At 48.0% G+C, this 15,962-nt stretch overlaps 1 protein-coding gene across 1 annotated transcript in view; it reads right to left on the bottom strand.

Moving 5' to 3' along the window:
• The window catches only part of GAPVD1 (GTPase activating protein and VPS9 domains 1), a 199,454-nt gene that overhangs the window by 31,288 nt on the left and 152,204 nt on the right, over window positions 1-15,962 (bottom strand). Inside the window, 1 exon segment of the mRNA XM_030207414.1 lies at window positions 3,109-3,186. Within this exon segment, the coding sequence (XP_030063274.1) occupies window positions 3,109-3,186 (78 nt within the window).

The raw sequence follows: 15,962 nt of genomic DNA, 5'->3' as shown, positions 1-15,962 counted from the left end.
CTGCAGCTTCAGCTATACCCCAGGAGCACTGCATGGAGGTGCACCACTAGAGGGAGCCCACAAGCCCAGCGCTGTAACTCTCTAGAGGACACCAGCAAGAAGAGGTCAGGGAGAATAGAGCGGCTGAAACCAAGGTGGCCAAGGCTGCAGAAACATGAAAGAGGACAGTTGTGGCCGCCCTCTCGGGGTGCTGCAGGTCTCTTGTTTTTGTTTTTAAATTATTCTGGAGGCGACAAAAGTAAAGAGAGCTGAAAGGTCCAACACGGCGGTCCAGGAAAAACAAAGGAGCCATGGAATCCAGCATCCGGAGAAGGCAGCACAGAAGCAAAGAGGAAAAAATACCACAAATAGCCCCCCGCTGCTAGCCCTAGCCAGACAGCAGACATACCTTGAGGTCACACCAAGGTAGAACAGAAAGGTCGCTTCTTACACACTGCTGCTGGCAGGGCTCCGAGCAAGCCCAGGAGTAGCACAGCGTCAATGCAGAGAGCTTCATCTCAGGGGCTATTCAAAGATGGTAGAAGAGCGTGCGATGGACGCAGAGCCCGCCAAAACAAAACCACCACCGATGTACCTGCTCAGAAATGCGGGAAAGCCTCCGGATCTCAGCTGCAGCATTACAAACCACCAGAGAGCTGACAGAGAGCCGACGGGAAGCAGTAGCAGACAAAAGAGCATGACAGTTTTCGAGAAAAACAAAATCAGTATACCAACCTTACTGAACGCAGCAACTTATAGTGTCAGAAGATTAACATGGAGAAAGCCTCACTGAAAAGATGCATTTTTTTTTTTTTTAAGAGGCAGGAGGAACCAAAGCCATAAGCCACAGGAAAAGCACCGGCCCACAAGAGAACCACAGAGGTGGGGAACTGGGGGAACCTGGATACACCAGGTGTACCCGAACTGACCGACAAAGCCATGCCATGCCACCCAGCTCAACTAAGCCTGAGGTAACAGATTAGAAGAAAACACCACAACAGAGCTGAACAGGAGATGTCCATCCACCTGCTGTGATAGAGAGAATACCTAGGGTAAGATGACTGCACATTTCCACATATATTAAACCTCTGAAGTTCTCTCTATCTCCACCTGCTAGTAGAGGGACATAACCCACTAGTCTCTGGATTGATCTGTGGGACACTGGAATATGCTGGTTTGATGCATTGTTATAGATTTAGTAAACAATGTACAAAAGCAGTAAGAAATACTGAGGAGTATTCAACACAAACTATCTACGTGGGATATGAGAAAAGAAAAATATGCTTCCAAACCAGCACCTTGTTTTTCTAGATCTACAGTGGGGGAAATAAGTATTTGATCCCTTGCTGATTTTGTAAGTTTGCCCACTGACAAAGACATGAGCAGCCCATAATTGAAGGGTAGGTTATTGGTAACAGTGAGAGATAGCACATCACAAATTAAATCCGGAAAATCACATTGTGGAAAGTATATGAATTTATTTGCATGTGCAGAGGGAAATAAGTATTTAATCCCTCTGGCAAACAAGACCTAATACTTGGTGGCAAAACCCTTGTTGGCAAGCACAGCGGTCAGACATCTTCTGTAGTTGATGATGAGGTTTGCACACATGTCAGGAGGAATTTTGGTCCACTCCTCTTTGCAGATCATCTCTAATCATTAAGAGTTCTGGGCTGTCGCTTGGCAACTCGCAGCCTTCAGCTCCCTCCATAAGTTTTCAATGGGATTAAGGTCTGGTGACTGGCTAGGCCACTCCATGACCCTAATGTGCTTCTTCCTGAGCCACTCCTTTGTTGCCTTGGCTGTATGTTTTGGGTCATTGTCGTGCTGGAAGACCCAGCCACGACCCATTTTTAAGGCCCTGGCGGAGGGAAGGAGGTTGTCACTCAGAATTGTACGGTATATGGCCCCATCCATTCTCCCATTGATGCGGTGAAGTAGTCCTGTGCCCTTAGCAGAGAAACACCCCCAAAACATAACATTTCCACCTCCATGCTTGACAGTGGGGACGGTGTTCTTTGGGTCATAGGCAGCATTTCTCTTCCTCCAAACACGGCGAGTTGAGTTCATGCCAAAGAGCTCAATTTTTGTCTCATCTGACCACAGCACCTTCTCCCAATCACTCTCGGCATCATCCAGGTGTTCACTGGCAAACTTCAGACGGGCCGTCACATGTGCCTTCCGGAGCAGGGGGACCTTGCGGGCACTGCAGGATTGCAATCCGTTATGTCGTAATGTGTTACCAATGGTTTTCGTGGTGACAGTGGTCCCAGCTGCCTTGAGATCATTGACAAGTTCTCCCCTTGTAGTTGTAGGCTGATTTCTAACCTTCCTCATGATCAAGGATACCCCACGAGGTGAGATTTTGCGTGGAGCCCCAGATCTTTGTCGATTGACAGTCATTTTGTACTTCTTCCATTTTCTTACTATGGCACCAACAGTTGTCTCCTTCTCGCCCAGCGTCTTACTGATGGTTTTGTAGCCCATTCCAGCCTTGTGCAGGTGTATGATCTTGTCCCTGACATCCTTAGACAGCTCCTTGCTCTTGGCCATTTTGTAGAGGTTAGAGTCTGACTGATTCACTGAGTCTGTGGACAGGTGTCTTTCATACAGGTGACCATTGCCGACAGCTGTCTGTCATGCAGGTAACGAGTTGATTTGGAGCATCTACCTGGTCTGTAGGGGCCAGATCTCTTACTGGTTGGTGGGGGATCAAATACTTATTTCCCTCTGCAGAATGCAAATAAATTCATATACTTTCCACAATGTGATTTTCCGGATTTAATTTGTGATGTGCTATCTCTCACTGTTACCAATAACCTACCCTTCAATTATGGGCTGCTCATGTCTTTGTCAGTGGGCAAACTTACAAAATCAGCAAGGGATCAAATACTTATTTCCCCCACTGTATATCTACGTAGCTACATAGATCAAAACTCATTATGCCTAAAAGAACAAGTGCAATGGATAATTATATCACGATCCACTCAGATTCACTTTGCTGCAATGCCTCAAGTGTTCCTAGAGCCACCATAAAAGTGTGTGCATGGTGTAAACAGGAGTCCAAATGTCAGTGCGACCCCAGAACAAAGAAAAGGTCAGGCTTGGGAAGGAAGTATGCTCACAAACCTTGTAGGAAGAACTTATCAGGCCCCAAGTCATCCTTGTCTTTGTCTTGTTTTTCTTTCTTCCTAAAGGGAATAGGCGCTGCAGATGATTAACTCGTGTTAGGTATTAATAACTATGGAACAACAGCAAGCGACAAGGAGGAGGTTCCTCCAAACCTTAGGTGTGCCAAGGCTCTTAAATGCCATTATTACTCTCTCAAGTATCAGTCTTACTCAAAATAATATGAGCCTTACATTTATAGAAACAATAAATGTTATCTCCTGAAACAGTCTACCATAAATGTTCTTATTGCCCTGGAGCACAAGCCAGTAGATTCTTTAGAACAAATACTGATATGAAACACTGTTAATAAGTGTTCAAGAATAGAACCCGCCCCACCCCCCCCCCCCCCCCCCCGGAGCTTACAGCACAGCATAAATTTAGTAGCATTATAGAAATGATATCTAGCATTAAGAATGCTCATCTATTTCAAGACAGTAAAGGGAAAATACAAAACCTGGCTAGTGGAGGAACTGGCTAGATATTTAATAAAATGCTCTTACAAAGTGCCCCAGGAAATACAGTGGATATTAATGCTTTATTTAAGCAAACCCCTGAATTGGTATGCAGAATGTCTCTGCATGAATGCCATTTTAGATCAATCACTAGAGGGTATTTCTCACAAACTCAGGCCTTTAAAAGCTGGGTGTGTGTTTATTTATTATTATTTTATTTATTTATTTAGATTTTGCTCACACCTTTTTCAGTAGTAGCTCAAGGTGAGTTACATTCAGGTACTCTGGATATTTCTCTGTCTCAGGAGGGCTCACAATCTAAGTTTGTACCTGAGGCAATGGAGAGTTAAGTGACTTGCCCAAGATCACAAGCAGCAGCAGTGGGATTTGAACCGGCCACCTCTGGATTGCAAGACCGGTGCTCTAACTGTTATCTTCCATACATCGTCCACATGTGGGAATAACACAGCCAGCCTGCTTGTCCTCTGAGAATTTTCTTTCCATTAGTCCTTTACACTATTCTAGAACTTGTGGGTTTTAGTCATGTCCAGTGACCAGCAAGTGGACATAGAGAACACAAACAAGCTGAAGCATATAACCCTAGCCAGGAAGCTTAGGGGCCCTTTTACTAAGCTGCATACGTGCATCCTACACACGTCAATTTGGAGTTACCGCGTGGCCCAGGCAGCAATTTCATTTTTTACGCATGTCCGCTACGCACACTAGAAAATAATTTTTATTTTCCTGCACGCGGCGGAAACTGGGCGGTAATAGTCATTCTACGTGTGTAGACAATTACCGCACTGTTACCGCAAGAGACCTTATCGCTAAGTCAATGAGTGGAGGTAAGGTCTCAGACCAAAAATAGACACATGCCAATTTTTATTTTGCCGCACGTCCATTTTCGGCAAAAATTTAAAAAGGCCTTTTTTAGAGGCATGCTGAAACATGCCCAAAACACACACCTACACCAGCACAGCCCATTTTTCAGTGCACCTTAGTAAAAGGACCCCTTAAGCCCTTTAGAATTTAAATAGACAAGCAGTGTGAGTGACAAATAAGACTCAAACGAGTCCAAACTGATAACCTAAACATTTTTTTTCCACATTCAAGAATACTGAGTCTGGTGTCTCCGCGGGACGACAGAGAAAGGAGCAAGATCAGACAGTGCAGCAGAAGAAAGCCTACACCTCCACACAGAAGCAGAGTCACAAGCACTGGGAGGGCTTCTGGAATAACGTAAAGGACTAATGGAATGAAAATTATCAAGTAAGACCTAATTCTTCCTTCCATATCATCCTTACACTATTCCAGAACTTGCAGGATGTCCCAAAGCAGTCCCTAACAAGGGTTGGTTCCTGCCACTGTTACCTCCAAAACTGAAGCCCCAAATGCAGCTTCTGACCTGACTGCCAAATCTACCCTAACATGTTTAACAAACAAACGCAGAGATGACCAAGTGGCTGCCTTGCAAATCTCAATCGGCAAGAACACCTTCAGATCAGCCAGTGTGCCTTCAGATCAGCCAGTGGCTGCTTTCTGCAAGAATGTAGGCGTGTGGTAAAACAGGGAATCTTCCTGCCTGTAAATTATATAGCTACTAGTAAAAGAGGCCCGTTTCCAACAGAAAGGAAATGGGCGCTAGCAAGGTTCCAGGGCCCCTCCCCCTCCTTCCTCCCTCCTCCTTCTCTCCCCTCCCCCCCCTCCTCCTCCCCCTCCCAACCCCCTCCTTATCCCCCCTCCCGACCCCCCTCCTGTCGTCTCAGTACCCCCATCCCCTCTGGTCTGAGGACCCCCCTCCTTTCTGGTCTGAGGACCCCCCCTCCTCTCTCATTTCAGGACCCCCCCTCTCTCGTCTCAGGACCCCCACCCCGCGGCTCCCTCCCTCTCTGTCTCTGGCCTCCGACTGCAAGCAGGACGTGTGCTGCTGCCCCTCGCCTTTGTTAGTGCTGGCTGTTGTTAAAAACTTTTACCTCCTGCAGCGCTGGCAAGAGTGAAGGGGAGCTCGCACGAACGCCGCTTCACACTGCCTTCACTTTCGCTTCTGTTTCTGCTCTTCCTCTGGTCCCGGCCTTCCGCAAACAGAAAATGAGGGCATGACCAGAGGAACAGCTGAAACAAGCAAAAGCAAAGGCAATGTGAAGCAGCGTCCGTGCAAGCTCCCCTTCACTCTTGCCGGCACTGCAGGAACTCGTCGCTAACGTGCTTGAGACGTGTCGGGTTTCCCAGGCAACACAGGGACGTCACTGGAAGGCTTCAGACATTACAAACTGGGCTTCAACTTCCTGGCAGTCAGCTTCAGAACGCTGGAGTTGCAAATTATTATAGTAGACTAGTAAAAAAGGCCCGTTTCTGACACAAATGAAACAAACGGGTGGTAGCAAGGTTTTCCTCGGAGTGTGTATGTTTGAGAGTGTGTGTGTGAGAGTGACTGTGTGAGAGAGAGAGAGTGAATGTGCGAGTGTGTGTGTGTGACAGAGAGTGAGACTGGGTGCGAGTGTGTCTGTGAGAGAGAGAGAGAGAGTGTGTGTATGAAAATGAGAGTGTGTGCCATGGGCCCCCCCCCCCCTCCCTCCCTCCGAGTTCCAGGGTCGTCCCCTCCCTCCCTCTGAGTTCCAGGGTCATCTCCCCCTCCCTCCAAGTTCCAAAGTCGATCCCTCCCTCCGAGTTCCAGGGTCGTCCGTCCCCTCCCTCCCTCCGAGTTCCAGGGTCGTCCGTCCCCTCCCTCCCTCCGAGTTCCAGGGTCATCTCCCCCTCCCTCCGAGTTCCACGGGTCGTCCGTCCCCTCCCTCCGAGTTCCAGGGTCGTCCGTCCCCTCCCTCCCTCCCTCCGAGTTCCAGGGTCGTCCCCTCCCTCCCTCCCTCCAAGTTCCAGAGTCGTCCCCTACCTCCCTCCCTCCCTCCGAGTTCCAGGGTCGTCCCCTACCTCCCTCCCTCCGAGTTCCAGGGTCATCCCTCCGAGTTCCAGGGTCGTCCCTCTCTCCGAGTTCCAGGGTCCCCCCCTCACTCCTGTCATGGTGGTGACTGTTTCCTTGTCTGTGCTCACCTCGCCCTCTGGTGGCCTGAACCGGTGGATGCTATGAACTGTCACACGTTCCAGACTTCAGCCCAGTCCGGTCCTTCCAGGCCGCCAGACTTGCTTTTCTTGTTTGTACCTGAACAGCCCCCGTAGCTGCCTTGTGATTCCTGCAGGTGAACTTCAGCTGCTGATGGGCTTTATTAGCCACCTGGGAACTTCTCTGTTTGCCTTTGCATCATCTAAGGTCCGTGGTATGTGGGTGTGCTCTGTGCACTTCTGCCTAGTCCAGTTCTAGTCTGAGTTTCTTGCCTGGTTCTAGTTTGTTTGTGTGTAGTTAGCTTTGGTTTTATTGCTTAGTTCCTAGTCTTGTTTCTGGTCTGCATTTCCTTGTCTTGTGTCTGTGTTCCTTTTTAGTGGCTGCTTGGCAGCTTTCAGTCCTGACTCTCACCTGTCTGTGTTTCTGTCTTAGTGGCTGCCTGGCAGCTTTTAGTCCTGCCTCTGTTGTGTGTTTCCTTATGGTATCCAGTTCCTGCCCTATCCTGTAAGTCCTGCTGGCCGCCTGCACCCAGGGGCTCAACTCCTGGAGAACAGCGGTCAAGCGCAGGTGAAGTCTAGCTGTTCCTGCTCTGCCTGTCCCAGCTTGTTTGCCTCTGCTGCAACTCCAGTCCGGGGTTCCAGTCCTGTTCTGCCTTACCTCTGGTTTGGGGGTGGTTTTGCCTGCCACTGCCACTCCATGACAGTGGTCCAAGGGCTCACAAACCCTGTGCTTCCATGAGAAGCCTGACAGCTCCAGGGTCATCCTCCCCTCCCTCCGAGCTCCAGGGTCCCCCCTCCCTCCGAGTTCCCTCAGAGTTCCGGGGTCGCCCCCTCCCTCCGAGTTCCAGGGTCGTTCCCTCCCTCCCTTCCTCCGAGTTCCAGGGTCGTCCCCTCCCTCCCTTCCTCCGAGTTCCAGGGTCGTCCCCTCCCTCCCTCCCTTCGAATTCCAGGGTCCTCCCCTCCCTCCCTTCGAATTCCAGGGTCATCCCCTCCCTCCGAGTTCCAGGGTCGTCCCCTCCCTCCCTCCCTTCGAATTCCAGGGTCATCCCCTCCCTCCGAGTTCCAGGGTCGTCCCCTCCCTCCTTCCGAGTTCCAGGGGACTGAGTTTTAGGTTCCCCTCTCCCTCCGAGTTTCAGGTTCCCTCCCTCCCTCCCTCTGAGTTTCAGGTTCCTCCTCCCTCCCTCCGAGCTCTGGGGTTGTCCCCCCTCCCTCCGAGTTCCAGGGTCGTCCCCTCCCTCCCTTCGAGTTCCAGGGTCGTCCCCGCCCTCCCTCCCTCTGAGTTCCAGGGGACCGAGTTTTAGGTTCCCCTCTCCCTCTGAGTTTCAGGTTCCCTCCCTCCCTCCAAGTTTCAGGTTCCCCCCCCCCCTCCCTCCGAGTTTCACGGTCCCCCCCCCCCTCTGTCCAAGTTTCAGGGTCCCCCTCCCTCCCAGTTCCAGTATCTCCCCCCCTCGGAACGCAACGTCACACGCATGAAGGTGTCGTCGTCCCTCCCTTCCAGTTCCAGGCCCCCTACCTCCAAATTTTAAAAGTCATCTTCACTTACGAAGTTGGGTTTACGGCGGCCGGCAGCAGTGGTAAAAGGCGTGCAGGCTTGGCCCTTCTCTCTCTCTCAGCTCTGGTCCCACCCTCATTTCCTGTTTCCGCAAGGCTTCACTTTCACGGAGTCAGCTTCAGAACGTTGGAGGTGCTTTTTATTATATAGGATAAGCTATTGTTTATGATGTGTATTTTCTTTGTTTGGCCAGCAGATGGTGACTGTCTGTTTGTGAAGTTGTTACATAACTGTCAGTTTCTTCACCCCGCCAAAAGCTGTTAGGTTAAGCTATGAAGTAATTTTTTAATCTCAGATAAGTGAGTGGAAAGAGAAGGTTCTCTTTTCCTGAGACCCTGTGAACAGTTATTCATAACCTGTGAGCAGAAATATCTTGTTCCTGAACTCCTCAGGTACTATTTAGGCAGTAAACAAATGTTTAGATAACTTAACATGGATCAAATATAAAACTGTTATTGCCTGTTCTTTTTCATCTGTTTTATATGGTTCACTTTTCTACTCTGACAATAAACCTGATTCGTTTATTGACTCAGCTGTCTTGGACTGACTAAGAATCCTGGTGGTTTATATGTTTGGTATGGGGGTGCTTTCTAGGAATTGTAGGACACCTTAGCGTGTGGCCCCAGTAACCTAGAAATCACTGGGAAATACCATGAGAGTGGGAGACTTGCCCAGCAGCAATTGAGACCCAGTCAGTTGGGTGGAGGGTGCTACTGTAGAGCAAAAGCAGCAGGCAGACCTGAGCTGTGCTGCGGACAGACCCTCCAGGTGGCCGCAAAGTAAGCCCCAGGCGGGTGGCTAGGCATTTTGTCACAAGGCTGAAGAAATGGCTTCCTGCACCCACCATGCAATTGTGGACTTAGACAATGCCAAACCCTGTTTGCTTGCTGAAGAGCTCAAAGAGGTGATCAGACCTCCTAAACTCATTTGTGACTTCCAGATAACAGAGAAGAGACTGCCACACATCTAAAGTCTGAGGGATGAAACTGCACCTCACACACCTCCTTCCGAAAAGGAGAGAGGTCCAACGGACTGATTAACATGGAATGCCAAGACTACCTTAGGCAAGAATGATGGAACGGGCCAAATGAAACCCATGCCTCCATAAAACGGAGAAAGGGATCCCAGCAAGGGAGGGCTTGAAGCTCGAAAACATAGTGTGCTGATGTAATAGCCACTAGCAAAATAGTCTTTAGTGTCAGGTCCTTTAGCAAAGCTTTTTTTACAGGTTCAAAGGTTGTGTAAGGCTGGAAGAACCAGGTTGAGATTCCAATCCGGACAGACTGGACGGAAGGGAGGCCAAAGCCAACTGAAGCCAACTCACCCCTTTCAAAAACCTGATGATACCCAGGTGAACTGCCAAGGAAGAATGCTGCAATGTGCCCCGGAAACTAGCCAACCTGCACCTTCAACAACCCAAGAAAGGCCAAAATGTGAGATAGAAAGAAAGGCAAAGGGGAAATACCCCTCTCCACACACCAACTCTAAAAAGGTCTCCACACCCTCATGTAGGAAACTAAAGTAGAGTGCTTCCTAGCATTCAGAAATCTAGTAATCACAGGGTCTGCATAACCTTGCACCTCAATCGTGATCGCTCAACAGCTAATCCATAAGACAAAAGGGGGATGGATCCTCCATTAGGACAGGACCCTGCTGCAGCAATCCTCAAGCATGAGGGAGGGGAAGGGGCAGCCCATCCAGAAGACAAACCAGGTCTGTGTACCATGGATGCTTCAGCAATCCAGAGCCACTAGAATGACCTGGCTGAAGTGGAGCACGAATCTCCTGAGCACTCTGCCCACCACTGGCCACAGAGGAAAGACAAAGCAGGTTGCCAACCAGCCACAGGAGGAAAAAAGCATCAATGCCCAGAGAACACAAGTCCCTCATACAGCTAAAGAAGTTGGACACCTGCCACCAAACCAAGAGATGGGAGACCCCACCGACTCACTACGAGCTGGAAGGCTTCCTTGGACAACTCCCATTCTCCCAGATCCAAGGAGTTTCTGCTGAGGAAATCTACTTGTACATTCATCGATTCTGCAATATATGCTGTTGAAAGACATAGCAAGTGTTTCTCTTCTCAGCCCGTCAGTAGCGTTACCTTCATCGCCAGATGCTTGCTGCGAGTATCCCCTTGTTTGTTGACATAAGCCACTACCATGGCGTTGTCAGAGAACACTGACAGGGAAAGACCTCAGAAATGGAGCAAAGCCTCCAGGGCCAATTGAATCGTCCAGAGTTCCAGCAAACTGATGGGTCAGGCTGCTTCTGCCTGAGACCATGTGCCCCTGGCCAAGTTCCACTTTGACAATCACCAGAGCACGCTCCACCAGGCTGATGGTGTTCATGGGAGTCACACAACTGTAGTCCTAAGAGACTGGAGACCAGCGGCCGAGGGACCACTAAAGAGGTTGCATGCGAGCTTGTGCCCATGGCACCACCTCCATCGCCGCAATCATGGATCCCAGTAGTTGAGCATAGTCCCACTTCAGGGGCCTGCTCAGTAGATGTTACAGATGCTATCGATGTAGGATGACGCTCTAACTGTTGAGGTATGGGTCGACCCTTATCCCCGACACCTTAAGTGGGCTGCCACTGCCATCACCACCATAATCTTGAAGAATGTCCATGGGGCAGTGGTGAGACCAAAGGGCACCACCTTGAATTGAAAAGCGACAGCCCAGCACCGCAAATTTCAGAAATTTTGATGAGGGAGCCAAACGGGGATATGAAAGCATGCCTCTTCGAGGTCTAAAACAGTTAGGAATTCTCCTGGCTGCACTGAAGCTATAACTGAACGTAAGGTTTCCATGCAAAAGTACGAGATTTGTAGACCATGATTGAGGCCCTTGAGGTTTAACACCGGATGAAAGGTGCCCTCCTGCTTTGGAATGATAAAATAAATCAAGTATCTTCCCTCTCCTTGCTGCTCAGAAGGGACTAGTACAACAGCCTGTAAGGCAAGCAAGGCATCCACAATTGGAAGAGCAGCCAATGCCTTTTTTCCTGATCAGCAGGGACCCTCCAAGAAGAGAGGTGCGACTGGGCAGGAAAATTCTTGTTTGTAGCCTTCTCTGATTATCTCCAAGACCCACTGGTCTGACGTGATCGAGGCCCTGATGATGCCCTCCCAACCAGGATGGGTGAAGCGTGGGCCTGCTCGCCTCATTGTGAATTACAGGAGGCACCAGAGGACCATCCAGACTGAGGAGTGGGCTTCCTGTCCGCACGAAAGGAAGGCTGAATGCCCTGAAAATGCGACTATTAGCCAAAATGCTAACGGCCCGGCCTGTAGTGTCAATTCTCTCGAAATCTAGACCAGGAGGATCCTGTCACAGAGTAAGTAAAACTTCTAGCCTTATCCTCCAGTCAGCACTGGGGTTTGGTTTCCCTAACCTCTTTGACTAGATTTCTTACATCCTCCCCAAAGAGACATTTGCCCCTGAAGGAGGGTTTTACCAATCAAGACTTTGAGGCTGCATCCACCATCCAATTGCGTAACCACAGTTGCCTCCGAGCCACCACCAAGGACATTTCTCAAGCCAATGCTAGGAGCATATCGTAGATCACATTGGCTAAGTATGCCAAATCAGCCTCCAACTGCAGACTGGTGCATCTCCTGAGTCACCGATTGCTGGTGCCACATGTTCTGCCAAAATTAAATTTTATATATCCAGGTGCATAGGAAAGGCTTTATAGGGGCCTGAAAGGCCGTTCATAGCCAAAGACTCATGCATATCCCAGCTAGTAGAAGGGTATTCAAGAGACAAGACAGCCAACGCCTCCGTGATCAAAGTACTCAATTCCTCCTTGCGAAAGAGCCGCAAAACCTTGGGTGGAGGGGGTTATCTCCCTCCTTCAGAGGCCCCCTGCATGAAGGAGTCTCAGAAAAAAATTGAGACCTCATCTGAAATAGGAGGAAGAAAATCCCTGTAAGCCCCATCTGAGGGATCCACATGCACGCTCCCTTGGGAGCTGGAGAAGCAGGAGGCAGGGAGCCAGATACAGCCTGAGACGTGCCAGTCTAACTCTGCCTCAAAAGATATCCCTGAAGCAGAACAAAAATGAACTCACGAGAGAACAAGCCCCCTTGATCCCCCAGCTACCTCTAACAGACCTCAAGAAGAAGCAGGAGCAAGAAGCTGTACAGGAAGACACGAGGCTGTTCTCACGGAGTCTCCTCATGCTTGCAAAATGGACCCTGTTCCCGTGCTATTCTGAGAAGTGCTGGCAGCTATATCAGAGGAATCCAACGTTTGCAGCAAACCCTGTGTTGATCCACGCTCCCAAGAGCTGGTCTCCCCTTCTCATGTCTTGCCCAAAGAAGGAGAGAGAAGTGGGAATCGGATGACGGCTAACAAACCATGGAACACAAAAGAGTTACACAAACACTCTTTTTTGATGATAGCTAAGGACTCGACATGGCATCATGTTTTGGCTAAACGTGCCTGCTTCAGGAGTCTGAAAATAATAAATGCAAAGTCAAAATATATTTTAAAAAAATACAAAGATAATAATAATACAAAATATTAAATATTTTGTGGACAATGAATGAATATACTTTCACATAAGTGGATTGTCAGGAAAATAACATATAAATTTAAAAGAATATCATTAAAACTTAGGCCCCTATTTACAAAGCCACAAGTGAATGGGCTGTGTCAGCATTAGCGCAGCTTTGTAAACAGGTGGTTAGGAACTTAAAAGCAAACGAGTACAAAAATTAATAATGGAATGACAAAATGGTGATATAATTATAAACAGATATCAGATGTCTGACGTGATCATAAAAAGATATAACGGTACATTAATGTGCTCTATAATAAAATAATAAAACAGTGCATTAATGTACTGTATGGTATAAGTAATAAATGTTAAAGACTCTGCTGAAAAACATCAGTACAATTTTAAAAGTGCGATTCTATAATCAAAAGACGAAACAGTACATTGATGTGCTATACAATGTAAGCAATAAACATTAAGGACTCTGCTGAAAAAGTCAATACAATTTCAGATGTCAGATTCTATGATGGTGGCTCAGGTAGGGAAAAAAATACAAAATGTGGAAGTATCATATCTGAAATTAAATAGTACAGTAGGTGAAACAACATATGAGAACTATACTCAGATGCAGTTAAATGTCTGTGAAGATGCAATAAAGAATCTTAAAGAACTCTTAGTGAAAATTTAAAAATTTAATTTTAAAAGGGAGGGATAGAACAGACAACCATGCTAGAAAGGTCAAGAGAAAATTAAAGTAGGAGATACTGACTTCGTGATGGAGGTATCGTGTAAATGTTTGAAACTACAATATGTGGAAGGCGGTAAGAGTCAGCTGGTCTGAGGGAATGATGACAAAAATATATGTCAGAATGTAAACCTATATGTCAACCAAATGAAATCACAGAAAACGTGTGCTTGCCGTATCAAAAAATAAGACTATACGAGATTGGTTACATGTAAAGCTTGATGGAAAAATAAAAAGAACCCATTGCTTGGAAAGCAGAGTGGTGGCTTTCAAAGAGATAAGACAGCTTGTTGAAATTTAAAACTCTATACACGCAAGCAAATAGGATGCAAAGGAATACACACAGGAAAATACTGTAAAACTCTATACGAGCACACAAAGAAATACCCATAGGAAAATACCTTCGTCTGCATATTGAAGTACTATTGCAGAAGTGCCAGAAAGATCAAAAAGACTGCTGAAATACGTGTACTTGTCAAGAGTTCATGTGTGAGTGATAATCCTATATAATAATTTGCTCTATGAACGTTCCATGAGGCTGCCTGCAACCAGACCTCGTTTCTGATTGGCTGTGCAGTGCGGGCCAGGCAGCTTCATCGAACGTTCATGGAAAACCTACCGAGACTGCCGCCCTCCCAAAATCGCCAACCTACCTACCCCCCTCCTCCTCTTACCGGGGTCCCGGCGGCACCAGTGAAGGGCGAGCAGGTCGCCGAGTCTGCTGCCTTCCCTTCTCTTTGCTGTCAGCTCTGACTCTGGTCCCGCCCTTGCGGAAACAGGAAATGAGGGCGGGACCAGAGTCAGAGCTGACAGCGAAGAGAAGGGAAGGGAGCAGACTTGCCGAGCCTACTCCCTCTTCACTGCTGCCGCCGGGACCCAGTAAGAGGGGGGAGGGGAGGGTAGCAGAGGGGGGTTGGCGATTTTGGAGGGGGGGCGACGCGCACATAGGGGGATGGGTGGGGCCAGTGTCGGGGATGGGCGGGGCGCGGGTGGAGGCATCGCAAGGACGTGTGTGAGACTAAAAGGGGGGGTCTGGAACTCTGGGAAGGAAGGAGGGAGGGGGGGGGCCTGGAACTCGGAGGGGGAAGGGAGGGAGGGGGGTCTGGAACTCAGAAGGGGAAGGGAGGGGGTCTGGAACTCGGAGGGAGGATGAGGGGGTCTGGAATTCGGAGGGAGGATGAGGGGGTCTGGAACTCGGAGGGAGGATGAGGGGGACTGGAACTCGGAGGACGGACAGACGGAAGGAGAGTGACAGAGGGAGGGAGAGAGGGAGGGGGGGGGGGCCTGGAATTCAGAGGGGGAGGGGAGAGGGGAGGGGAGGAGGGGAATGCACCACCTGTTCAAAAAAAAAAAACACAATCAGGCCCGTACAGAACACCTGGAAACGTATGGACAAAGTGGTGAGTTGCAGGGGAGTGGGAGAGGAGAGGGAGGATGGCATGGAAATCGGAGGGGAGGAAAGGGGGCCGTGGGACTTGGAGGGGACAGAGGGAGAGAGCGAGGGGGGGGATAACCTTGCTAGCGCCTGTTTCATTTCATACAGAAACGGGCCTTTTTTACTAGTCTTAAATAAATGCGGTGAAGGGAGATCCTAAGACGAAAATGCTGTGTACATAGAGGCGTATTTTCAAAGCACTTAGCCTTACAAAGTTCCATAGGTTACTATGGAACTTTGTAAGGCTAAGTACTTTGAAAATGAGCCCCATAGTGTCTTAATAATATTGCCAAAATACCAGAACGTTCAAAAAGGATTGTCTAACAAGCTTAAGCAGGACTATCCTGATATCAGACTAAAAAAAGTGCAGTGGTGCTATACAAAATCATGCACAAATGTGATCAGTCCAAGTGATCACAACAGCAGTGCAAAACAAACACCGTACCTTTTATAAATTTATATATGTGAAGGGGACAAAATATTAACACTGAGAACACGTGCCTATCAGAGATGGATGATAAAAACAAACTATGTAGTAAAACTGAGGAGGTTGAAACCATGCAAACGGCTAAATGTAAAACTATAATAACTGTATAAATTAAATAAGAAAAGAAATTACGTAAAATATAATCACTTATAAAAATCTTTTGATGTACACGGCATATAAAACTATAACTGTATAAATTTTTACATCCTAGACATGCCCAGTCGTGCATTAACTTCTATTTATAACTAATGTAGTTTCACTTCTCTATGATATGTCAGCTTCATCAACTCATGGCATATAAGATATACATGTGTGGACAATACTTCCGTAGCTTTTACCACACCTAAGAGCCATATTCATTTGGTTAGACACTTCCCCATAGTGCATGTGCCGCCTTTTGCTATCTTTTTGACTATTTTTTTTCGTACACCACTTATGCCATAGTTTATTCTAGATTAGCCACGTTGCTGACAGCGCACCTGTTGGATTTTCCAGAAGACACTTTTTAAAGGTCTTTATAAAGATATACAGTGATTATTTGTTTTGCACTGCTGTTTTGATCACTCAGACTAATCACATTT

Source organism: Microcaecilia unicolor, chromosome 6 (assembly GCF_901765095.1).
Source record: "Microcaecilia unicolor chromosome 6, aMicUni1.1, whole genome shotgun sequence".
In the NCBI taxonomy this organism is placed as follows: domain Eukaryota; kingdom Metazoa; phylum Chordata; class Amphibia; order Gymnophiona; family Siphonopidae; genus Microcaecilia; species Microcaecilia unicolor.
The sequence above is the reverse complement of the archived record's forward strand: the minus strand, read 5'-3'. Positions and strand labels throughout refer to the sequence as shown.